At 67.3% G+C, this 24438-nt stretch overlaps 2 protein-coding genes and 1 long non-coding RNA gene across 3 annotated transcripts in view; 2 read left to right on the top strand and 1 right to left on the bottom strand.

Annotated features, from left to right (window-relative positions):
• Positions 1-1047: 1047 nt before the first annotated feature.
• Positions 1048-8204, top strand: PPP1R18 (protein phosphatase 1 regulatory subunit 18). The gene is made up of 3 exons (XM_075134649.1): positions 1048-2642; positions 7044-7248; positions 7968-8204. Exons 1-3 carry the CDS (start codon positions 1140-1142, stop codon positions 7985-7987), a joined length of 1728 nt encoding a protein of 575 aa, XP_074990750.1. The 5' UTR covers positions 1048-1139; the 3' UTR covers positions 7988-8204.
• Positions 8205-9504: 1300 nt separating this feature from the next.
• The window catches only part of DHX16 (DEAH-box helicase 16), a 16679-nt gene continuing 1745 nt past the window's right edge, over positions 9505-24438 (top strand). The window contains exons 1-10 of the mRNA XM_075134576.1: positions 9505-9816; positions 10329-10579; positions 11582-11735; positions 13744-13800; positions 13900-14154; positions 15161-15388; positions 17930-18118; positions 19363-19473; positions 20868-20983; positions 22749-23007. Coding sequence (XP_074990677.1) covers positions 9598-9816; positions 10329-10579; positions 11582-11735; positions 13744-13800; positions 13900-14154; positions 15161-15388; positions 17930-18118; positions 19363-19473; positions 20868-20983; positions 22749-23007 — 1839 coding nt within the window. The 5' untranslated portion in view covers positions 9505-9597. The remainder of the gene's footprint in view (positions 9817-10328; positions 10580-11581; positions 11736-13743; positions 13801-13899; positions 14155-15160; positions 15389-17929; positions 18119-19362; positions 19474-20867; positions 20984-22748; positions 23008-24438) is intronic.
• LOC142074213 (uncharacterized) lies at positions 19989-20329 on the bottom strand. The gene is made up of 3 exons (XR_012670568.1): positions 20222-20329; positions 20097-20153; positions 19989-20037 (listed from the first exon to the last, which is right to left on the bottom strand). It is a non-coding gene; the product is annotated as an uncharacterized LOC142074213 (long non-coding RNA).

The following is a 24438-nucleotide window of genomic DNA, read 5'->3' as shown; positions in this document are numbered from 1 at the left end:
CCCTGGTGCCTCCACTATCCCGGTCCCCATCCCTGGTGCCTCCACCGTCCCAGTCCCCATCCCTGGTGCCTCCACCGTCCCAGTCCCCATCCTTGGTGCCTCCACCGTCCCAGTCCCCATCCTTGGTGCCTCCACCATCCCAGTCCCCATCCCTGGTTCCTCCACCATCCCGATCTCCATCCCTGGTGGCTCCAGTGTCCCCCTAACACCATCCCAGTCCCCATCCCTGCTTCCTCCCCCAACCCCATCCCTGCTTCCTCAATCCCCATCCTTGGTTCCTCCCCCACCCACCGTTTCCCCCTCATCCCCTCCCCTTCCCCCATCCCGACCCCCGGCATCGCCCCATCCCGCGGCAGGCGATGGCGGTGCCGGGTTGGAAGCTGCAACTGCTGGAACGGCGCCGACGGGAGGAGGAGGCGGCTCGACGGCGCGAGCGGGAGCAGCGGGATCGGGCGGCTCAGTTGCCCCCTTGGAAACGGGAACTGCTGGAACGGCGCCGAGCCAAAGCGGGGGTCACCGGAGGGGGGATCCCCGGTGGGGGGTCCCTGGCGTTGGCGCCGGGACTGAGCCGAAGCGCCGAGGGGCTGGAACGTTGCGGGGAGAGCGAACCCCCCCGGGGTCGGGTCAGTCGCCTGCTCAGCCGTTTCGCCCCACGACCACCCGCCCGCTCCCTCAGCACCGAGGGTCTCCCCGAGAGTCCCCCCGGGACGGCCCCCGATGGCCATCGTACCTCGGGGGAGGAGGGGTGCCAGGGGCAGGGCGGGGCGGAGGGACAGCAGGGGGCTGACACCCATAGGATGGTCAAGGGTCATGGGTTGGCCACCAGCTTGGGGACAGTTGAGGGTCTGGGGACAACCAAGGACCTGGGGACAGTTGAGACACGGGGGGGGGTCAAGGGCATGGGGACAGTTGAGGGACAGCAGGTGGCTGAGACCCATAGGACGGTCAAGGGCCATGGGTTGGCCACCAGCTCGGGGACGGTTGAGGGTCTGGGGACAACCAAGGACGTGGGGACAGCTGAGACACGGGGGTTGGTCAAGGGCACGGGGACAGTTGAGGGACAGGGGACAGTTGAGGGACAGCAGGTGGCCGAGACCCATAGGACGGTCAAGGGTCATGGGTTGGCCACCAGCCCAGGGATGGTTGATGGTTTGGGGTCAACCAAGGGCATGGGGACAGTTGAGGGCCAGGGGACAGCTGAGGGACAGCAGATGGCTGAGACCTATAGGACAGTCAAGGGTCATGGGTTGGCCACCAGCCCGGGGACAGCTGAGGGTCTGGGGACAACCAAGGACCTGGGGATGGTCAAGACACGGGGGTCAGTCAAGGGTGTGGGGACAGCGGAGGGACAGGGGACGGCTGAGGGCCACAGGTTGACCATCAACCCGGGGACTGTGGAGGGACAGGGGACAACCTTGGGGACAGCTGAGACGCAGAGGACGGTCAAGGGCCTTGGGACGGTCAAGGGATGGGGCTTAACCAAGGGTGTGGGGACGGCCGAGGGACAGGGGACAGCCGAGGGCTGTAGGACGGTCAAGGGCCACGGATTGGCCACCAGCCCAGGGACAGTTGAAGGTCTGGGGACAACCAAGGACCTGGGGCCAGTTGAGGGACGGGGGACAGCCAAGGGCTTGGGGACGGTTGAGGGACAAGGAACAGCCGAGGGCTGTAGGACGGTCAAGGGCCACGGGTTGGCCACCAGCCCGGGGACAGCTGAGGGCCTGGGGACAACCAAGGACCTGGGGACAGTTGAGACATGGGGGACAGTCAAGGACATGGTGGGGACAGTTGAAGGACGGGGACCAGCCGAAGGCTGTAGGACAGCCGAGACCCATAGGACGGTCAAGGGCCACGGGTTGGCCACCAGCCCGGGGACAGCTGAAGGTCTGGGGACAACCAAGGACCTGGGGCCAGTTGAGGGCCAGGGGACGGCTGAGGGACAGCAGATGGCCGAGACCCATAGGACGGTCAAGGGTCATGGGTTGGCCACCAGCTCGGGGACAGCTGAGGGTCTGGGGACAACCAAGGACCTGGGGACAGTTGAGGGCCAGGGGACAGTCAAGGGGATGGTCAAGAGCTGGAAGATGGTTGAGGGACGGGGGACACCGGGTGGGCAGGGGACACCAGGAGGACAGGGGACAGTAGATGGCCACGAGGGCACCGGGATGGCCGAGGTGTCAACCAAGAGCTGTGGGCCCACCACGGCGGCCGTGACACCCGTGGTGATACCCACGACGCCCGTGACAGCCACCACGCCGACGGCGGCCATGACGCCCACGCAGGGGCGTGTCGAAGGTGGCGCTGGGGAGGGGCCGGGCGCGGGCGGCCCCGGGGTGGCCCCGCTTGGGGGGGCGGGCAACGGGCCGGCGGCCATGCGAGGGGCTCCCCGCCGCGAGCCCGGGCCCCCCCCGGCCCACCCGGCCCTGCAACGCCGCAGCGGTAACACCATCACGGTGCGACCTCGGCGGGGGGGGACCGCCAACGGCCCCGAGGGGGGGTCCCCCGCCCCCCCCACCCCCCCGGTTGCTCCGCCGGGGCCCCCCAAGAAGCGCTACCCCACGGCGGAGGAGATCCAGGTGATCGGCGGGTACCTGGCCCTGCCCCGCTCCTGCCTGGCCAAGAACGACCCCCACCGCAAGAAGGTAAGGACCCCCTCGTGTCCCCCCCATGTCACCTCGTGTCCCCCCCATGTCACCTCGTGTCCCCCCATGTCACCTCGTGTGCCCCCCATGTCACCTCGTGTGCCCCCCCCCATCACCTCCGGCCACCCCCGGGGTTCCTGTTGTGTCCCCTCGCCCCGTGTCCCCTCCGTGTGTCCTCCAACCCTTCACTGTCCTGCCATCCTGTCCCTTGTCCCCAGCCCTGGGCCTCCCTGTCCCCGTCCTTGTCCCCTCCTGGACCTCCTTGTCCCCATCTCTGGTCCTTGTCCCCTCCCGGACCCCTTGTCCCCATCCTTGTCCCCTCCTGTCCCCATCCTTGTCCCCATCCCTGGTCCTTGTCCCTTCCTGGACAGCCCTGTCCCCCATCTTTGTCCCCTCCTGGACCTCCCTGTCCCCATCCCTGGTCCTTGTCCCCTCCCGGACCCCTTGTCCCCATCCTTGTCCCCTCCTAGACCTCCCTGTCCCCTCCTGGACTCCCTGTCCCCATCTCTGGTCCTTCTCCCCTCCCGGACCTCCTTGTCCCCTCCTGGACCTCCTGTCCCCATCCCTGGTCCTTGTCCCCTCCTGGATGTCCCCGTCCCCATCCTTGTCCCCATCCCTGGTCCTTGTCCCCTCCTGGACCTCCTGTCCCCATCCTTGTCCCCATCCCTGGTCCTTGTCCCCTCCCGGACCTCCCTGTCCCCATCCTTGTCCCCATCCCTGGTCCTTGTCCCTTCCTGGACCCCCTGTCCCCATCCTTGTCCCCTCCTGGACCCATGTTCCTGTCCCCTCCTTGACCCGTGTCCCCATCCCTGTCCCTTCCCGGGGTCCCCGTCCCTTGTCCCTGTCCCCCCCCGTCCCCATCCCTTGCTGTCCCCCCCCCGTGTCCCCCCTCTCCCCGTCCCCGTTTTGGGGAGGCCCCGATGGGGCCCAGCGGCGAGCGGCAGAGGGGGTTGGGCACCCGGATGCCTGGGACCTCGCCGCTTCCTCTCCCTGCCCGCACGCCCTGCCTGCTCCCCTGCCTGCTCCCCTGCCTGCTCCCCTGCCTGCACCCTGCCTGCTCCCCGGCCTGCTCCCCTGCCTGCTCCCCTGCCTGCGCCCCTGCCTGCGCCCCTGCCTGCACCCCTGCCTGTGCCCTGCCTGCTCCCCTGCCTGCACCCTGCCTGCGCCCCGGCCTGCTCCCCGGCCTGCTCCCCTGCCTGCTCCCCTGCCTGCGCCCTGCCTGCGCCCTGCCTGCGCCCCTGCCTGCGCCCCGGCCTGCTCCCCGGCCTGCACCCCGGCCTGCTCCCCTGCCTGCACCCTGCCTGCGCTCCTGCCTGCACCCCGGCCTGCTCCCCGGCCTGCTCCCCTGCCTGCGCTCCTGCCTGCGCCCCTGCCTGCACCCCTGCCTGCAGCCCTGCCTGCTCCCCTGCCTGCTCCCCTGCCTGCACCCTGCCTGCGCCCCGGCCTGCTCCCCTGCCTGCTCCCCTGCCTGCACCCGGCCTGCTCCCCTGCCTGCTCCCCTGCCTGCGCCCCTGCCTGCACCCCTGCCTGTGCCCTGCCTGCTCCCCTGCCTGCTCCCCTGCCTGCACCCTGCCTGCTCCCCTGCCTGCTCCCCTGCCTGCGCCCCTGCCTGCACCCCTGCCTGTGCCCTGCCTGCTCCCCTGCCTGCGCCCTGCCTGCGCCCCTGCCTGCGCCCCTGCCTGCGCCCCGGCCTGCTCCCCGGCCTGCACCCCGGCCTGCTCCCCTGCCTGCACCCTGCCTGCGCTCCTGCCTGCACCCCGGCCTGCTCCCCGGCCTGCTCCCCTGCCTGCGCTCCTGCCTGCGCTCCTGCCTGCACCCCGGCCTGCGCCCTGCCTGCACCCTGCCTGTGCTCCTGCCTGTGCTCCTGCCTGCACCCTTGACCTGCGCCCTGCCTGCACCCCTGCCTGCACAGGGAGGGGAGGGGGCTGGTGGTTAAAACAAGGGGGGGGTGTGTGACACCCCTCCCCCCCTCAGCGTTACCCAGAATCCTCCGGGGCACCCCAAAAAACAGGAACCCGGGGGGGGAGGAAGCGGTTCCCGCGGTGGCAGGGCGGGGCTGCCCCCCCCTCCCCCCCTCCCCCGCCTTCCCCTGCCCCGCTCCCATCCCCCGCTCGGCCGCGTGACCTCCCCCCCTCCCCCGCTCATTAATAGCCTGCCGTTAATTACGATTAAGCTGGGAAGGGATTAATTACCATGGGAACCCCCATGGGGGGGGGGACACACACGTCCCCACTTCTCCCTGGGTCCCCTCGGTGTCCCCAGGGTGTCCCCATGCCACCCCCATCCCCTCGGTGGCCCCTCAGTGACCCCTGGGTGGCCCCATGGTGACCCCGTCCCCAAGGGTGACCCCAGGGTGACCCTGTCCCCATTTCCGGGGTGTCCCCATCCCTGTGGTGTCCCCAGGGTGTCCCTGTCCCCCAGATGTCCCCTGGAACGTCCCCACGCCACCCCTGTCACCGGGATGTCCCATGTCCCCAGGGTGTCCCCATCCCCAGGGTCACCTCAGGGTGTCCCCAACCCTGGGGTGTCCCCAAGGTGTCCCCATGCCACGCCTTCCCCAGGGTGTCCCCAACCCCAGGGTGTCCCCATCCCCGAGCTTCCCCATCCCCAAGGTGTCCCCAACCCTAGGATGTCCCCAAGGTGTCCCCACGCCACCCCTTCCCCAGGGTGTCCCCATTCCCGGGGTGTCCCCATCCCCAGGGTGACCTCAGGGTGTCCCCAACCCCGGGGTGTCCCCAAGGTGTCCCCACACCACCCCTTTCCCCTGCTGTCCCCATCCCCAAGGTGTCCCCAACCCCGGGGTGTCCCCAAGGTGTCCCCACGCCACCCCTTCCCCAGGGTGTCCCCATTCCCGGGGTGTCCCCATCCCCAGGGTGACCTCAGGGTGTCCCCAACCCTAGGATGTCCCCAAGGTGTCCCCACGCCACCCCTTCCCCAGGGTGTCCCCATCCCCGAGGTGTCCCCATCCCCAGGGTGACCTCAGGGTGTCCCCAACCCCGGGGTGTCCCCAAGGTGTCCCCACACCACCCCTTTCCCCTGCTGTCCCCATCCCCAAGGTGTCCCCAACCCCTGGGTGTCCCCAAGGTGTCCCCACGCCACCCCTTCCCCAGGGTGTCCCCATCCCCGGGGTGTCCCCATCCCCAGGGTGACCTCAGGGTGTCCCCAACCCCGGGGTGTCCCCAAGGTGTCCCCTCACCACCCCTTCCCCAGGGTGTCCCCATCCCCGGGGTGTCCCCATCCCCAGGGTCACCCCAGGGTGTCCCCAACCCCAGGGTGTCCCCATCCCCGAGCTTCCCCATCCCCAAGGTGTCCCCAACCCCAGGATGTCCCCAAGGTGTCCCCACGCCACCCCTTCCCCAGGGTGTCCCCATCCCCGAGGTGTCCCCATCCACAGGGTGACCTTAGGGTGTCCCCAACCCTGGGGTGTCCCCAGGGTGTCCCCATGCCACCCCTTTCCCAGGGGTGTCCCCAACCCCAGGGTGTCCCTGGGGGTGTCCCCAAGGTGTCCCCACGCCACCCCTTCCCCAGGGTGTCCCCATCCCCGGGGTGTCCCCATCCCCAGGGTGACCTCAGGGTGTCCCCAACCCTGGGGTGTCCCCAAGGTGTCCCCACACCACCCCTTCCCCAGGGTGTCCCCATCCCCGAGGTGTCCCCATCCCCAGGGTCACCCCAGGGTGTCCCCAACCCCAGGGTGTCCCCATCCCCGAGCTTCCCCATCCCCAAGGTGTCCCCAACCCCGGGGTGTCCCCAAGGTGTCCCCACACCACCCCTTCCCCAGGGTGTCCCCATCCCCGAGGTGTCCCCATCCCCAGGGTGATCTCAGGGTGTCCCCAACCCCGGGGTGTCCCCAGGGTGTCCCCATACCACCCCTTTCCCAGGGGTGTCCCCAACCCCAGGGTGTCCCTGGGGGTCTCCCCAAGGTGTCCCCATGCCACCCCTTCCCCAGGGTGTCCCCATTCCCGAGGTGTCCCCAACCCTGGGGTGTCCCCAAGGTGTCCCCACACCACCCCTTCCCCAGGGTGTCCCCATCCCCGAGGTGTCCCCATCCCCAGGGTGATCTCAGGGTGTCCCCAACCCCGGGGTGTCCCCAGGGTGTCCCCATGCCACGCCTTCCCCAGGGTGTCCCCATCCCCGAGGTGTCCCCATCCCCAGGGTGATCTCAGGGTGTCCCCAACCCCGGGGTGTCCCCAGGGTGTCCCCATGCCACCCCTTTCCCAGGGGTGTCCCCAACCCCAGGGTGTCCCTGGGGGTGTCCCCAAGGTGTCCCCATGCCACCCCTTCCCCAGGGTGTCCCCATCCCCGAGGTGTCCCCATCCCCAGGGTGACCTCAGGGTGTCCCCAACCCCGGGGTGTCCCCAGGGTGTCCCTGTCCCCACAATGTCCCCACGTGTCCCCCCCCAGCTGAAGATCTGGTTCAGCGAGCGGGAGCTGGAGCGCACCTTCTGCTACCCCTCGGAGGGGGCCATGCTGGCGGCCTGGGGCCCCCCCGAAGAGCCACCCCCCCCCCCGACCCCCCCTTCGGCCCCCGATGAAGATGAGGATGAGGATGAGCCCCCTCCAACGCGGGGGCTGCCGGGGGGGCTGCGAGCCCGTGCCCTGCTCGTGGGTGAGAGCCCTGGGGTGGCTTTTGGGGGGACACCGGGGTCCCCTGGGGGGGTTAAGGGGGGTAATGGGGGTCCCTGGACATTTTGGGGGGGGGTTGAGGGGGAAATCGGGGTCCCTGGACATTTGGGGGGGGGGTTGAGAGGGGTAATGGGGGTCCCTGAACTCATGGGGGGGGGTTGAGGGGGTCCCTGGATGCCCGGGGGGGCTTTTGAGGGGGGTAATGGGGGTCCCTGGACATTTTGGGGGGGTTTGAGTGGGGTAATGGGGGTCCCTGGCCATTTTGGGGGGGGGTTGAGGGGGGTAATAGGGGTCCCTGGACATTTTGGGGTAGGGTTGAGGGGTGTAATGGGTGTCCCTGGCCATTTTGGGGGGGGTTTGAGAGGGGTAATGGGGGTCCCTGGCCATTTTGGGGGGGGGTTGAGGGGGGTAATGGGGGTCCCTGGCCATTTTGGGGGGGGCGTTGAGAGGGGTAATGGGGGTCCCAGCTGCCTGGGAGGGGGTTTGAGGGGGTCCCTGGATGCCTGGGGGGGGGAGTTGAGGGGGGTAATGGGGGTCCCTGGACACATGGAGGGAGTAATGGGGGTCCCTGGACATTTTGGGGGGGGTTGAAGGGGTCCCCAGCTGCCGGGGGGGCGTTTGAGGGGGGTAATGGGGGTCCCTGGCTGCCTGGGGGGGGTTGAGGGGGGCAATGGGGGTCCTCACCCCCCCATTCCCCCCCAGATGAGTCCTGCCGGCGGTAACCCCGGCCCCTGCCCCGTGGCGGCGGGGGGGGGGGGTGTGAGGAGCCACGCTGGGACCCCCACAGAACCCCCCCTCCCCCGCCGGCGAGGGGGTGGGGGGGGCCGGACCTGAGGGACCCCCCGGCGGGGCAGGACAGAGCCGGACACACGGATGAGGACCCCCCCCCCCCCCCAAAAAACCTGCCCCGGGGGGGGACACGAGGACACTGTCCCCACCGTGGGGACCCAGCGGTGGGGGGGGGGGGGGGGGGCACCGCGGGGGGGATTTTTGGGGGGTCCCAGCTCTTCCCTTCCCCATTTTGTAGCTTTTTTTTTAGCAGCTGGGGGGGGGGCAATTATCCTTAACGAGGTTTTTTTAACCTAATTAAGGGCTTTTTATAGCCAGGGGCGGGGCAATTGTGTCAGTATTGGGTCAACCGGAGCTGCCCCAGTTAGGAACTGGGCCAGGCCCAGTTATAACTGGGCCAAGGTGGGGGGGGGGGGCCAAAGCCGCGGCAGTATTAGCTGGGGGGGGGAGGGGGGGCAAAGCTGTATTACCAAGGGGCGGGGCTATGTGTGGGGGGCGGGGCTTTAGTGGGGTGGGGCGATGGGGGTTGGGGGTGGGGAGGGGATGGGGTTTATTGCTGTGGTGAGGGAGGGGATGGTGGAGGGGGGGGACAGTCGAGGGTGAGGAGGAAGGCTCCAAAATGGCTGAGGGAAGACAAATGGCTGACAGAAGACAAACGGACGAGGAGCGATGGCCGGGTGGGAGCGTGAGAGATGGCGGCTGGTGGCCGGGTGACAGCCAGGAGGGGACCGGGGGATCCCTGGGGGCGGCTGCCATCGGCCGAGGGCGGGAGCGGTTGAGGGGAGACAAAATGGCGGAGGGTGGAGGAGGCCGAAGCCTGAGGCCTGCTCCCGTTGCCATGGTGACGAAGCCTGAGGCCTACTGAAGCCTGAGGCCTACTCCTGTTGCCATGGTAATGAAGCCTGAGGCCTACTGAAGCCTGAGGCCTACTCCTGTTGCCATGGCAATGAAGCCTGAGGCCTGCTCCCAAAGCCTGAGGCCTCTTCCTGTTGCCATGGCGACAAAGCCTCAGGCCTATTCTTGTTGCCATGGCAATGAAGCCTGAGGCCTGCTCCCGTTGCCATGGCGACGAAGCCTGAGGCCTACTCCTGTTGCCGTGGCAACGAAGCCCGGGGAGGGGGGGTGAGGACCACGCTGCCGCTTGGCCGCACTGTACCGCGACAAATGACAATAAAAGGTGATGGCGGCTGCTGTGAGCCCGGCTGGTGACACTGGGGACCGGGGGGGGGGTTGGGGGGCGCCCCTGGAGGCAGAAGGGGTTGGTTTCTCTTTTAAGCCGCGCGGCTCGACGGGATATTACGGTAGAGCGGGAGCGCGCATGCGCGGTGCGCAGAGCAGGCGGCAGCGCATGCGCAGAGCGCGGCGGTGGGCGAGACAAGGAAGGGCGGGGCTATATAGCGGCGCAGGCGTAGAGCGCGGCGCGGCGGGAAGCGGGCGGGGCTACACAGCGGCGCATGCGCAGAGCGCAGCCGCGCAGGGATTGGCTGCGGGCCGTGCGCGCGGCGTACGGCGGCCGGGAGGGTAAGACGAAAGTGGAGCGGCCATGGCGGCGGCGGCGGCGACGGCGGCGCTGGAGCGGTGGGTGTCCGGGGAGCTGCAGGCGCTGCTGGGGCTGAGCGGGCGGCACGTCCCCGCCTTCCTGGTGGCGCTGGCGCGGCGGAGCCGCAGCGTGGAGGAGCTGCTGGAGCGGCTGCGGGAAACCGAGGCGCTGCGGGTGGAGGAGCCGCGCGTGCGCGCCTTCGCGCGGGAGCTCTGGGACAAGGTGGGCGGGGCTTCTGCTCCCACCCGGGAGTGGGCGGGGCTCCGGGGGAGTGGGCGGGGCTCCGGGGAAGCGGGCGGGGCCTTCCCGTTAGACCTTGCCGGGAGGTGTCTCTGCGGGTGGGGGCGTGGCCTGCTGGCAGGTGAGGGCGGGGCTTGACGGGGAAGGGGCGTGGCTTTGCGGCGGGGGCGTGGCTGCCGCGACGAGGCGGTGTTGGAGGGGGCGGGGCTTCTAGGGGAGGTGGGAGGAGCCTATGTGGTGGGGGCGTGTCTCACGGGATGGGGTGTGGCTTTAAGGAGGCCTGTGGAGGCGGGGTCAGGTGGAGGGGCGTGGCCAGCGCGGAAGGGGGCGTGGTTTGCATGCCTGAGTACCAGCAGAGTGGAATTGAAGGGGAGGGACTAGCCAATGAGAGGTGCTGGGTTGCCAGTGGGCGTGGCCAACCACATAGGGGCGTGGCCAACATCAGAAGGGGTGTGGTCAGAGGGGGCGTGGCCCGACGCTGTCCCCGCCCCCAGGTCCCCCGGGAGGCGCCGCGGGAGCCCCCGGGCCGAGCGGCTGAGCGGGCGGCGCGGGAGCTGCAGCGCCGCAGCCAGGGCTACCGATTGGTCGATAGCGACGATGAGGGGCCAGGCCCTGCCCCCAGCTCCGCCTCCTCCCATGGCTCCGCCCCCAGCATGGCCGACGCTTCCCACCGCCGACGCCGCCACCTCCGCCGCTGCCGCTCCGAGTCGCCCGAGGCCTCCAGCCCGTCGCCGCCGCCACCCCCGTGAGTAGCCCCAGTTCTTGGGGTCCCGCCCTCGTTTTTGGGGTCCCGCTCTCATTATCGGGGTCCCCTCCCCAATTAGGGGGGTCTCGGGGTTTCCTTCTCCCCCCTCGGGGTCACCATGGGTGCTCAGGGTCCGCCTGGTTCTCAGGGTTCCCCCCAGTTCTTGGGGTCCCCCCCCAGTTACGGGGGTTTCTTCTTGCTTATTGGGAGTCACCACAAGTGCTCAGGGTCCCCCTGGTTCTCGGGGTTCCCCTCATTATTGGGGTCCCCCCAGTTCTTGGGGTCCCCCCAGTTACATGGGTTGCTTCTTGCTTATTGGGGGTCACCACAAGTGCTCAGGGTCTCTCTGGTTCTTGGGGTTCTGCTCATTATTGGGGTCCCCCACAGTTATGGGGGTCTTGAGGTTTTCTTCTGTTCCCTGGGGGTCACCACAAGTGCTCAGGATCCCCCTACATGTTGGGGTCCCCCTTGTTATCGGGATCCCCCTTATTATCGGGGTCCCCCCCTGGTTATAGGGGTATTGGGGTTTCCTCCTGCCCCCTCGGGGTCACTGCAGGTCATTGGAGTCCCCCTGGTTCTCGGGGTTCCCCCCAGTTCTTGGGGTCCCCCCCAGTTACGGGGGTTTACTTCTGCTTACTGGGGGTCACCACAGGTGCTCGGGGTCCCCCTGGTTATCGGGGTCCCCCCCATTATCAGGATCCCCCCCTAATTATGGGGGGTCTCAGGGTTTTCTCCAGCTCCTGGGGGGGTCACTGCAGGTGCTCATGGTCCCCCTGGATATTGGGGTCCCCTCCAAGCTTTTGGGGTCCCCCCGGGGATCTCAGGGTTGCCTCCTGACTCTTGGAGTCCCCCTGAGCTTCTGGGTGCTGAGTCCCCCCTGGGATTTTGGGGTTCGCATCTTCAGGATGACTCTAAAGCCCCTTAGAGCCCCCCAAATTATGGTTTTTGGGGTCCCCTGTGGGTTTTGGGGTCCTCTCTGTGTGACATTCCCCTCGAAACCAGAGCTCCGGAGCCTCCCGAGGAGCCGGAAGCGGAATGGGAAGCGTCGGAGCGGGAACGGCTGCGGGACCTGGAGGAACGCGACGCCTTCGCCGAGCGCCTGCGCCGCCGCGACCGCGACCGCACACGCACCGTCCTCTCCCGCCCCGACGCCAAGGTGATGGGGGGGGGCCGCGACGCCTTTTGGGGGGTTATCGGGGGGGGATTTGGGGGGCCCGGCTGTGTTTGGGGGGCCCTGCCGTGCTCCTGGGGGTCCCTGGGTGGGAATTGGGGTCTCTGGATGGGATTTAGGGGGTTTGGGTGGGATTTAGGGGGTCCCTGGGTGGGATTTGGGGGGCCCAGCTGTGTTTGAGGGGGCCCTGCTGAGCTCCTGGGGGTCTCTGGGTGGGATTTGGGATCTCTGGGTGGGATTTGGGGGGCCCAGCTGTGTTTGAGGGGGCCCTGCTGAGCTCCTGGGGGTCCCTGGGTGGGATTTGGGATCTCTGGATGGGATTTAGGGAGTTTGGGTGGGATTTAGGGGGTCCCTGGGTGGGAATTGAGGTCTCTGGGTGGGATCTGGGGGGCCCAGCTGTGTTTGGGGGGCCCTGCCGTGCTCCTGGGGGTCCCTGGGTGGGATTTGGGATCCCTGGGTGGGATTTAGGGAGTTTGGCTGGGATTTAGGGGTCCCTGGGTGGGATTTGGGGGACCCAGCTGTGTTTGAGGGGGCCCTGCTGAGCTCTTGGGGGTCCCTGGGTGGGATTTGGGGTCTCTGGATGGGATTTAGGGGGTTTGGGTGGGATTTAGGGGGTCCCTGGGTGGGAATTGGGATCCCTGGGTGGGATTTGGGGGGCCCAGCTGTGTTTGAGGGGGCCCTGCTGAGCTCCTGGGGGTCCCTGGGTGGGAATTGGGATCTCTGGATGGGATTTAGGGAGTTTGGGTGGGATTTAGGGGGTCCCTGGGTGGGAATTGAGGTCTCTGGGTGGGATCTGGGGGGCCCAGCTGTGTTTGGGGGGCCCTGCCGTGCTCCTGGGGGTCCCTGGGTGGGAATTGGGGGGCCCAACTGTGTTTGGGGGGCCCTGCTGTGCTCCTGGGGGTCCCTCGGTGGGATTTGGGATCTCTGGGTGGGATTTAGGGAATTTGGCTGGGATTTAGGGGTCCCTGGGTGGGATTTGGGGGACCCAGCTGTGTTTGGGGGGCCCTGCTGAGCTCCTGAGCGTGGGATTTGGGATCTCTGGATGGGATTTAGGGAGTTTGGGTGGGATTTAGGGGGTCCCTGGGTGGGAATTGAGGTCTCTGGGTGGGATTTGGGGGGCCCAACTGTGTTTGGGGGGCCCTGCTGAGCTCCTGGGGGTCCCTGGGTGGGAATTGGGGTGCCTGGGTGGGATTTGGGGGGTTTGGGTGGGAATTGGGGTGCCTGGGTGGGATTTGGGGGACCCAGCTGTGTTTCGGGGTCCCTGCTGTGCTCCTGGGGATCCCTTGGTGAGATTTGGGATCCCTGGGGGGGATTTAGGGGTGTCCATGCGTTAAATTTGGGTTCCCTGGATGGGATTTAGGGAAGTTGGGTGGGAATTGGGGTCTCTAGGTGGGGTTTGGGGGTCACAGCCAGGGTGGGGGGGTCCTGCCGTGCTTCTGGGGATCCCTGGGTGGGATTTGGGGTGCCCAGCTGTGTTTGGGGAACCCTCCCAGGCTCCTGGGGGTCCCTGGGTGGGATTTGGGATCCCTGGGTGGGAATGGCGGGGGGGGGCTTGCCCATCTCCTGGGGATCCTTGGGGGTCCCAGCTGGGATTTGAGGGGTGCTGGGTGGGACTGGGGGGGTCCCAGCCAGGATGGGGGGGATCCTGCCGGTCTCCTGGGGGTCCCCAGGTTTGATTTAGGGGTCCCAGCTGGGATTGGGGGGGTGCTGGGTGGGATTGGGGGGGTCACATCCAGGATGGGGGGGATCCTGCCGGTCTTCTGGGGGTCCCTGGGTTTAATTTGGGGGTCCCAGCTGGGATTGAGGGGGCGCTGGGTGGGATTGGGGGGTCCCTAGATGGAACCGGGGGGGGCTTTGCCTGCCTCCTGGCTCAGATTTAACATCCTTGGCTGGGACCGGAGGGTCTGGGGGTGCCATTAAGCCCCCCCCCACTCCATCCCCTGCAGCTAGAATTTGGGGTTCCCCTCCTCACCCCCTTTTTTCACCCCCCCAGGCTTACGAAGAAGCCCAGAAACGCCTCAAAGTCGCCGAAGAAGATCAAAAAATCCTGGTGAGCTCCAAAATCCACCCAACCCCGGCGCCGGCGGCGCAGAGATTCCACCGTACCCTGCCACCCCCTTTTTTTTTTTGTCTTTCTTTTTCATTTCAGGTTCCAGAACTCCGGAAAAAATCCCGTCGGGAATATTTAGTTAAACGGGAACGGGATAAATTAGAAGAATTGGAAGCGGAAATCGCCGACGAGGAATATTTGTTCGGAGAAGAGGCGCTGACGGGGGCGGAACGGCGGGAGCTGGAATACAAACGCCGCGTCCGGGATCTGGCTCGCGAGTACAAACGCGCCGGGGAGAAGGAGGAGCTGGAGAAAAGGAACCGCTATTACATCCCCGAGGAAACGCGGGGCAAGGTGGGGCTCCCCAAAACCTCCCCCCGGCACCCCGAATTCTCTCTCTAGCCCCCCCAGTTCTTCTCTGTCTCCTCAAGGGTCTTTTTGTTATCTCAGGGTTCCTCCGGCCCCCCCCCAGGTCTTTGCTCTGCTGCTCCCATCGCCCCCAGGATCCTTTCCAGCACCCCAGATCCCCTCTCTGTCCCCCCAGGATCCCTTCCATCACCCCCAGGATCCCCTCCAGCACCCCGAACGCTCCCTTTGTCCCCCCAAGATCCCTCCTGTCACCCCCAGGATCCCCTCCAGCACCCCAAACCCTCACTCTAGCACCTCAAGATCTCTCCCATCACCCCCAGGACCCCCTCCAGCACCCCAAACCCTCCCTTTATTCCCCTAAGATTCCTACCATCACCCCCAGAATCCCTTATAGCACCCCAAATCCCCCCCCATCCCCCCAGGATCCCTCCCATTACCCACAGGATCCCCTCCAGCACCCCAGATCCCCCCTCTAGCCCTTCAAGATCCCTCCCATCACCCCCAGGACTCCTTCCAGCACCCCAAATCCCCCTTTATCCCCCCAGGGTCCCTCCCATCACTCCCAGGACCCCCTTCCAGCACCCCAAACCCTCCCTTTATCCCCCCAGGATCCCCCCTATCACCCCCAGGATCCCCTCCAGCACCCCAGATTCCCCTCTATCCCCCCAGGGTCCCTCCTGTCACCCCCAGGATCCCCTCCAGCACCCCAAACCCTCCCTTTATCCCCCTAAGATTCCTTCCACCAACCCCAAAATCCCCTCCAGCACCCCAAATCCCCCTTTATCCCCCCAGGGTTCCTCCCATCACCCCCAGGATCCCCTCCAGCACCCCAAATCCTCCCTTTATCCCCCCAGCATCCCCCCTATCACCACCAAAACTCCCTCCAGCACCTCAAATTCCCTCCTCCATCTCCCCAAGGTCCCTCCTGCCACGGCGGGGGGTTTCGGGGGGACACCAGGATGGTTTTACCACTCTCATCGCCTCCCCGTAGAAGATCCCGGAGCGCGAGGAAACGACAGGAGGGGAGGAAGAGCGCATGGCCCCCCGGGACGAGCAGCGGCGGTGGGAGGAGGAGCGAATCGGGGCGGCTTCCCTGAGGTTTGGGGCGCGCGATGCCGCCCGCCGGCAGCCCCCCAAAGATTACGACTTCGTGTTGGAGGAAGATGAGATGATCCAGTTCGTCAGCGCCGTGCAGATGAAGGGCACCGAACCCGATAAGGTGAGGGGGCGGGGGGGTTTGGGGGTGCTGGAGGGGGTCCTGGGGGTGATGGGAGAGGTTTTGGGGAGGTAGAGGGAGGATTTGGGGTGCTGGAGGTGGCCCTGGGGATGATGTGAGGGATTTTAGGGAGGTGGAGGGAAGATTTGGGGTGCTGGAGGGGGTCCTGGGGGTGATGGAAGAGATCTTGTAGGGGTAGAGGGGGGAATTGGGGTGGTGGAGGGGGTCCTGGGGGTGATGGGAGGAGTTATGGGGGGGTAGAGGGAGGATTTGGGGTGCTGGAGGGGGCCCTGGGGATGATGTGAGGGATTTTAAGGAGGTGGAGGGAAGATTTGGGGTGCTGGAGGGGGTCCTGGGGGTGATGGAAGGGATCTTGTAGGGGTAGAGGGGGGAATTGGGGTGGTGGAGTGGGTCTCGGGGGTGATGGGAGGGATCTTGTGGGGGATGGAGGGGGATTTGGGGTGCTAGAGGGGGCCCTGGGGATGATGTGAGGGAATTTAGGGAGGTGGAGGGAGGATTTGGGGTGCTGGAGGGGGTCCTGGGGGTGATGGAAGGGATCTTGTAGGGGTAGAGGGGGGAATTGGGGTGGTGGAGGGGGTCTCGGGGGTGATGGGAGGGATCTTGTGGGGGATGGAGGGGGATTTGGGGTGCTAGAGGGGGCCCTGGGGATGATGTGAGGGATTTTAGGGAGGTGGAGGGAGGATTTGGGGTGCTGGAGGGGGTCCTGGGGGTGATGGAAGGGATCTTGTAGGGGTAGAGGGGGGAATTGGGGTGGTGGAGGGGGTCTCGGGGGTGATGGGAGGGATCTTGTGGGGGATGGAGGGGGATTTGGGGTGCTAGAGGGGGCCCTGGGGATGATGTGAGGGATTTTAGGGAGGTGGAGGGAGGATTTGGGGTGCTGGAGGGGGTCCTAGGGGTGATGGAAGGGATCTTGTAGGGGTAGAGGGGGGAATTGGGGTGCCGGAAGGGGTCCCGGGGGTGATGGGAGGAGTTATGGGGGGGGTAGAGGGAGGATTTGGGGTGCTGGAGGGGGTCCTGGGGGTGATGGGAGGGATTTTGGGGGGGGATGGAGGGGGATTTGGGGTGCTGGAAGGGGTCCTGGGGGTGACGGGAGGAATCTTGGGGGGGTAGAGGGAAGATTTGGGGTGCTGGAAGGGGTCCCGGGGGTGATGGGAGGGGTTATGGGGGGGTAGAGGGAGGATTTGGGGTGCTGGAAGGGGTCCCAGGGGTGATGGGAGAGGTTATGGGGTGGTAGAGGGAGGGTTTGGGGTGCTGGAGGGGGTTCCGGGGGTGATGGGAGGGATTTTGGGGGGTAGAGGGAGGATTTGGGGTGCTGGAGGGGATCCTAAAGATGCTGTAGGGACCATGCGGGCAGTGGGGGGGGCCTGGGAGGACAACGGAGGGCTTTGGGGACACTGGAGGTGACATGGGGACACTGGGGGGACCCTGGGAGGATGATGGGGGGCCGTGGGGACACCAAAGGGACCATGGGGACACCAGAGGTGACATGGGGACACCAGGGGGGTCCTGGGGAGATGATGGGGGGCCATGGGGACACCAAAGGGACCATGGGGACACCAGAGGTGGCATGGGGACACCGTGTGGGGGGCGATGGGGGGCCGTGGGGACACTGGGGGGACCCTGGGAGGATGATGGGGGGCCATGGGGACACTGGAGGTGACGTGGGGACACCGGGGGGGTCCTGGGGAGGTGATGGGGGGCCATGGGGACACCGGGGGGGGTCCTGGGGAGATGATGGGGGGCCATGGGGATACTGGGGGGGTCCTGGGGAGGTGATGGGGGGCCGTGGGGACACCAAAGGGACCATGGGGACACCAGAGGTGGCATGGGGACACCGTGTGGGGGGCCATGGGGACACTGGGGGGACCCTGGGAGGATGATGGGGGGCCATGGGGACACTGGAGGTGACATGGGGACACCGGGGGGGTCCTGGGGAGGTGATGGGGGGCCATGGGGACACTGGGGGGGGTCCTGGGGAGATGATGGGGGGCCATGGGGACACTGGGGGGGTCCTGGGGAGGTGATGGGGGGCCATGGGGACACCAAAGGGACCATGGGGACACCAGAGGTGACATGGGGACACCGGGGGGGTCCTGGGGAGATGATGGGGGGCCATGGGGACACCAAAGGGACCATGGGGACACCAGAGGTGACATGGGGACACCGGGGGGGTCCTGGGAAGATGATGGTGGGCCATGGGGACACCAAAGGGACCATGGGGACACCAGAGGTGGCATGGGGACACCGTGTGGGGGGCCATGGGGACACTGGGGGGACCCTGGGAGGATGATGGGGGGCCATGGGGACACTGGAGGTGACATGGGGACACCGGGGGGGTCCTGGAAAGATGATGGTGGGCCATGGGGACACCAAAGGGACCATGAGTGTCATGGGGACACCATGGCGGGGGGGGGGGGGGGGGGGCGATGGGGGGCCATGGGGACACTGGGGGGGACCCTGGGAAGATGCCAGGGGGCCGTGGGGACAGCGGGGGTGACACGGGGACACGGGGGGTGCCCGCAGGAGGCGCCGGCGCCGGTGCCGGAGGCGGAGCGGCGGCGCCAGTCGGCGCAGGAGGTGCGCCGCAGCCTCCCCATCTTCCCCTACCGCGACGAGCTGGTGGCCGCCATCGCCCAGCACCAGATCTTGGTCATCGAGGGGGAAACTGGTTCCGGCAAGACCACCCAGATCCCCCAGTACCTGCACGAGGAGGTGGGGGGGCTGGGGGGGGGGGTGGGGGGTAGATACGGGGGGTTGGGGGGCGCTGGGGGGGCAGATGGGGGGGTTGGGGGGCATCAGGGGGGCAAATGAGGGGGCATCAGGGGGGTAGGTAAAGGGGTTGGGGGGCGAGGGGGGGGCATCAGGGGGGTTGGGGGGCATCGGGGTGGTTGGGGGGGCAGATAGGGGGGTTGGGGGGCATCAGGGGGGCAAATGAGGGGGCATCGGGGGGGTAGATAAAGGGGTTGGGGGGCGATAGGGGGGCATCAGGGGGTGGATGGGGGGTTGGGGGGGCAGATAGGGGGGTTGGGGGGCATCAGGGAGGCAAATGAGGGGGCATCAGGGGGGTAGGTAAAGGGGTTGGGGGGCGAGGGGGGGCATCGGGGTGGATGGGGGGTTGGGGGGCAGATAGGGGGGTTGGGGGGCATCAGGGAGGCAAATGAGGGGGCATCAGGGGGGTAGGTAAAGGGGTTGGGGGGCGAGGGGGGGCATCGGGGTGGATGGGGGGTTGGGGGGCATCAGGGGGGCAAATGAGGGCGCATCGGGGGGGTAGATAAAGGGGTTGGGGGGCGCTGGGGGGGCATCAGGGGGTGGATGGGGGGATGGGGGGGCAGATAGGGGGGTTGGGGGGCGCTGGGGGGCAGATGGGGGGGTTGAGGGGCATCAGGGGGGCAAATGAGGGGGCATCAGGGGGGTAGATAAAGGGGTTGGGGGGCGATGGGGGGGCATCAGGGGGGTTGGGGGGCATCAGGGGGGCGGATGGGGGGTTGGGGGGGCAGATGGGGGGGTTGGGGGGCGCTGGGGGGCAGATGGGGGGGTTGGGGGACAATGGGGGGGCAGATAGGGGGGTTGGGGGGCATCAGGGGGGCAGATGGGGGGCTTGGGGGGCAGATAGGGGGCTTGGGGGGCAGATGGGGGGTTTGGGGGGTGATGGGGGGGCAGATGGGGGGGTTGGGGGGCATGAGGAAGGCAGATGGGGGGTTTGGGGGGCAGATGGGGGCCAGATGGGGGGTTTGGGGGGCAGATAGGGGGTTTGGGGGGCATCAGGGGGGCAGATGGGGATTTTGGGGGGCATCGAGGGGGCGACGGGGGCAGATGAAGGGGTTACGGGGGGCAAATAGGGGGATTGAGGGGGCAACGGGGGGCAACTAAGATGGCTGGGGGGCAAGGGGGGGGATGTGGGGGGCAGGTAGGGGTTTGGGGGGGCACCTCTGACCGGGTGTCGTCCCCCCCCCCAGGGCTACACGCGCCAGGGGCTGAAGATCGGCATCACGCAGCCGCGGCGCGTGGCCGCCATGAGCGTGGCCGCCCGCGTGGCCGTCGAGATGGGCACCAAACTGGGCAACGAGGTGACACGGGGACACGGGGACACATGGACGTGGAGCCGTGGGGGTGTGGGACACTTTGAGGGGTGGCTCCGGTGACCGGAGGGTGACAGGGGACCCTGGGGACGTGTTCTTGTCCTGGGGACCGCAGGGGACACTGGGGACAGGTCCTTGTCCCATAGGAGCCTGGGGACATAGGGGACCCCAGGGGATGTGTCCCCATCCTGGGGACCGCAGGGGACACTGGGGACAGGTCCTTGTCCCAGGGAGCCCTCAGGAGCAGAGAGGACCTTAATGACGTGTCCCCATCCTAGGGGACCTTGGGGACGTGTCCCCATCCTGGGGACTGCAGGGGACACAGGGGACCCCAAGGGACCTGTCCCCATCCTAGGGGAGCCCAAGGAAGATGTCCTCATCCTGGGGACCTCAAGGGACCTGTCCCCATCCTGGGGACCTCAGGGGACCTTGGGGACCTCAAGGGACCTGTCCCCATTCTGGGGACCTCAGGGGACCCTGGGGACCTCAAGGGACCTGTCTCCATCCTGGGGACCTCAGGGGACCCTGGGGACACAGGGGACCCCAAGGGACCTGTCCCCATCCTAGGGGAGCCCAAGGAAGATGTCCCCATCCTGGGGACCTCAAGGGACCTGTCCCCATCCTGGGGACCTCAGGGGACCCTGGGGACACAGGGGACCCCAAGGGACCTGTCCCCATCCTAGGGGAGCCCAAGGAAGATGTCCCCATCCTGGGGACCCTGGGGACCTCAAGGGACCTGTCCCCATCCTGGGGACCTCAGGGGACCCTGGGGACCTCAAGGGACCTGTCCCCATCCTAGGGGACTTCAGGGGACCCTGGGGACATGTCCTTGTTCTAGGGTACCCTAAGGACACAGGAGACCCCAAGGAACGTGTCCCCATCTTAAGGGAACCCCAAGGGACCTGTCCGCATCCTGGGGACCGCAGGGGACCCTGGGGACACAGGGGACCCCGAGGGACCTGTCCCCATCCTGGGGACCTCAGGGGACCCCTGGGGACACAGAGGACCCCAAGGAACGTGTCCCCATCTTAGGGGAACCCCAAGGGACCTGTCCCCATCCTAGGGGAGCCCAAGGAAGATGTCCCCATCCTGAGGACCTCAAGGGACCTGTCCCCATCCTGGGGACCTCAGGGGACCCCTGGGGACACAGGGGACCCCAAGGGACCTGTCCCCATCCTGGGGACCTCAGGGGACCCCTGGGGACACATCCCCATCCCAAGACACCCCGGGATGCGGGGGGGGGGACATTAAGGGCAAGCGAGAGCATTTCAGTGGTGCCCATTAGGAACCGTGGGGACCGGCAAGGGGGGGTTGTTGGGGATACTGGGAGGGGAGTCGGGGGGGACACTGGGCCAGGCGGGTGGCACGTCCCTTGTCCCCAGGTGGGGTACAGCATCCGCTTCGAGGACTGCACGTCGGAGCGGACGGTGCTGAAGTACATGACGGACGGGATGCTGCTGCGGGAGTTCCTGACCGAGCCCGACCTCGGCTCCTACAGGTGACACTGGGGACACGCAGGGGACATCGGGGACACCGGGGGAGAGCGGAGATGCTGGAGGGACGTGGGGGACATCGGGAAATGCTGGGGACACCGGGGACGTTGGGGACGTGTTGAGGGAGAGCAGAGGGATTGGGGACGGCGGAGGCTGGGGGGACCGTGGGGACGTTGGGGACGTTGGGGACGTTAAGGTGTGGGGGAAGGTTGATGTTGAGGGGGGGGACCTTGGGGACATGGGGGGTGGGGAAGATGGGGGGTTGGGGACATTTTGGGGGGTCAGGGAGGGTTTGGGGACTATGGCGGGGGACACCAGGGATGGGGGGTGGGGTGGGTGGGGACATTGTGGGGGTAGGGGGGCAGTTGGGGACAGTGGGGGGACGTTGGGGTTGTTGGGGACGTGTTGGGGACATGTTGGGGACAGAGCAGGGGGCTGGCGGAGCGGCTGCGTGTCCCCAGCGCTGGCCTTGTCTTCAGTCTTAGCGGTGTCACTTCGGTGTCCCCATGTCCCTGCCTCTTGTCAACATCCCCACGCCCCTGTGACTGTCCCCACGCTTGTCCCCGTGTCCCCACGCTTGTCCCCATGTCCCCACACCCATCCCTGCATCTCCATGTCCCCATATCTGTCCCCATGTCCCCATACCTGTCCCTATGCTTGTCCCCGTGTCCCCACGCTCGTTTCCATGTCCCCACACCTGTCCCCACACTGTCCCCATGTCCCCACGCCTGTCCCCATGTCCCCACGCTTGTCCCCCCATCCCCATACCTGTCCCCACACTTGTCCCCATGTCCCCACGCTTGTCCCCCCATCCCCATACCTGTCCCCACGCTTGTCCCCACGTCCCCATGTCCCCCCATCCCCATACCTGTCCCCACGCTTGTCCCCATGTCCCCATGTCCCCCCATCCCCATACCTGTCCCCACGCTTGTCCCCATGTCCCCATGTCCCCACATCCCCATACCTGTCCCCACGCTTGTCCCCATGTCCCCATGTCCCCACATCCCCATACCTGTCCCCACGCTTGTCCCCATGTCCCCACGCTTGTCCCCCCATCCCTATACCTGTCCCCACGCTTGTCCCCATGTCCCCACGCTTGTCCCCACATCCCCATACCTGTCCCCACGCTTGTCCCCATGTCCCCCCATCCCCATACCTGTCCCCACGCTTGTCCCCACGTCCCCATGTCCCCACATCCCCATACCTGTCCCCACGCTTGTCCCCATGTCCCCACGCTTGTCCCCATGTCCCCACATCCCCATACCTGTCCCCACGCTTGTCCCCACGTCCCCACGCTTGTCCCCACATCCCCATACCTGTCCCCACGCTTGTCCCCATGTCCCCACGCTTGTTCCCATGTCCCCACATCCCCATACCTGTCCCCACGCTTGTCCCCACGTCCCCACGCTTGTCCCCACATCCCCATACCTGTCCCCACGCTTGTCCCCATGTCCCCACGCTTGTTCCCATGTCCCCACATCCCCATACCTGTCCCCACGCTTGTCCCCACGTCCCCACGCTTGTCCCCGCATCCCCATATCTCACGTCCCCATGTCCCCATGCTTGTCCCCATGTCCCCACGCTTGTCCCCATGTCCCCACATCCCCATACCTGTCCCCACGCTTGTCCCCACGCTTGTCCCCACATCCCCATATCTCACGTCCCCATGTCCCCATGCTTGTCCCCATGTCCCCACACCCATCCCTGCATCCCCATGGCCCCGTACCTGTCCCCACGCTCGTCCCCACGTCCCCGTTCCCGTCCCCGCAGCGTGATCATGGTGGACGAGGCCCACGAGCGCACCCTGCACACCGACGTCCTCTTCGGGCTGATCAAGGACATCGCCCGGTTCCGTCCCCAGCTGAAGGTGCTGGTGGCCTCGGCCACCCTCGACACCCAGCGCTTCTCCGCCTTCTTCGACCAGGCCCCCGTCTTCCGCATCCCCGGGCGCCGCTTCCCCGTCGACATCTACTACACCAAGGTGACGGGGACAGCGGGGACAGCGGGGGACGGGGGGGAGCAGGGGGGTGTGGGGGCACTGGGGGACATGGGGGCACTGGGGGACATGGGGACAAGGGGACGCCTGGGGACACTGGGGGATGTTGGAGGACGTGGGGTGCTGGGGACAAGGGGACACTGGGGGACAAGGGGACACTGGGGGACAGGGGGACACTGGGGGACAAGGGGACACTGGGGGACAGGGGGACAAGGGGACGCCTGGGGATACTGGGGGATGTTGGAGGATGGGGGACACTGGGGGACAAGGGGACACTGGGGGACACTGGGGGATGTTGGAGGACGGGGGGTGCTGGGGGACAAGGGGACATCAGGGGACAGGGGGGACACGAGGGGATCAGGGGGCTGTGGGGGCACTGGGGGATGGGGGGTGCTGGGGGACATGGGGACACTGGGGGACAGGGGGACAAGGGGACGCCTGGGGATACTGGGGGATGTTGGAGAACGGGGGACACTGGGGGACAAGGGGACACTGGGGGACAAGGGGACGCCTGGGGGTACTGGGGGATGTTGGAGGACGTGGGGCGCTGGGGGACAGGGGGACACTGGGGGACAAGGGGACACTGGGGGACAGGGGGACAAGGGGACGCCTGGGGACACTGGGGGATGTGGGAGGACGTGGGGTGCTGGGGACATGGGGGCACTGGGGGATAGGGGGACAAGGGGACACCTGGGGACACTGGGGGATGTGGGAGGATGTGGGGTGCTGGGGGTCAAGGGGACATCAGGGGACAGGGGGGACACGGGGGGAACAGGGGGCTGTGGGGGCACTGGGGGATGGGGGGTGCTGGGGGACAAGGGGACACTGGGGGACAGGGGGACAAGGGGACACTGGGGGACAGGGGGACAAGGGGACGCCTGGGGACACTGGGGGATGTGGGAGGACGTGGGGTGCTGGGGGACAGGGGGACACTGGGGGACAAGGGGACACTGGGGGACAAGGGGACGCCTGGGGGTACTGGGGGATGTTGGAGGACGTGGGGCGCTGGGGGACAAGGGGACACTGGGAGACAAGGGGACACTGGGGGACAGGGGGACAAGGGGACGCCTGGGGACACTGGGGGATGTGGGAGGACGTGGGGTGCTGGGGGACAAGGGGACATCAGGGGACAGGGGGGACACGGGGGGAACAGGGGGCTGTGGGGGCACTGGGGGATGGGGGGTGCTGGGGGACAAGGGGACATTGGGGGACAGGGGGACAAGGGGACGCCTGGGGATACTGGGGGATGTTGGAGGACGTGGGGCGCTGGGGGACAGGGGGACACTGGGGGACAAGGGGACACTGGGGGACACTGGGGGACAAGGGGACGCCTGGGGGTGCTGGGGGATGTTGGAGGACGTGGGGTGCTGGGGACAAGGGGACACGGGGTGACATGGGGACAGCAAGGGGATGTAGGGACGCTGGGGGACACCAGGATGCTGGGGACATGGGGACAAGGGGACA

Source organism: Calonectris borealis, chromosome 33 (genome assembly GCF_964195595.1).
Source record: "Calonectris borealis chromosome 33, bCalBor7.hap1.2, whole genome shotgun sequence".
Taxonomy (NCBI): Eukaryota; Metazoa; Chordata; class Aves; order Procellariiformes; family Procellariidae; genus Calonectris; species Calonectris borealis.
The sequence above is the reverse complement of the archived record's forward strand: the minus strand, read 5'-3'. Positions and strand labels throughout refer to the sequence as shown.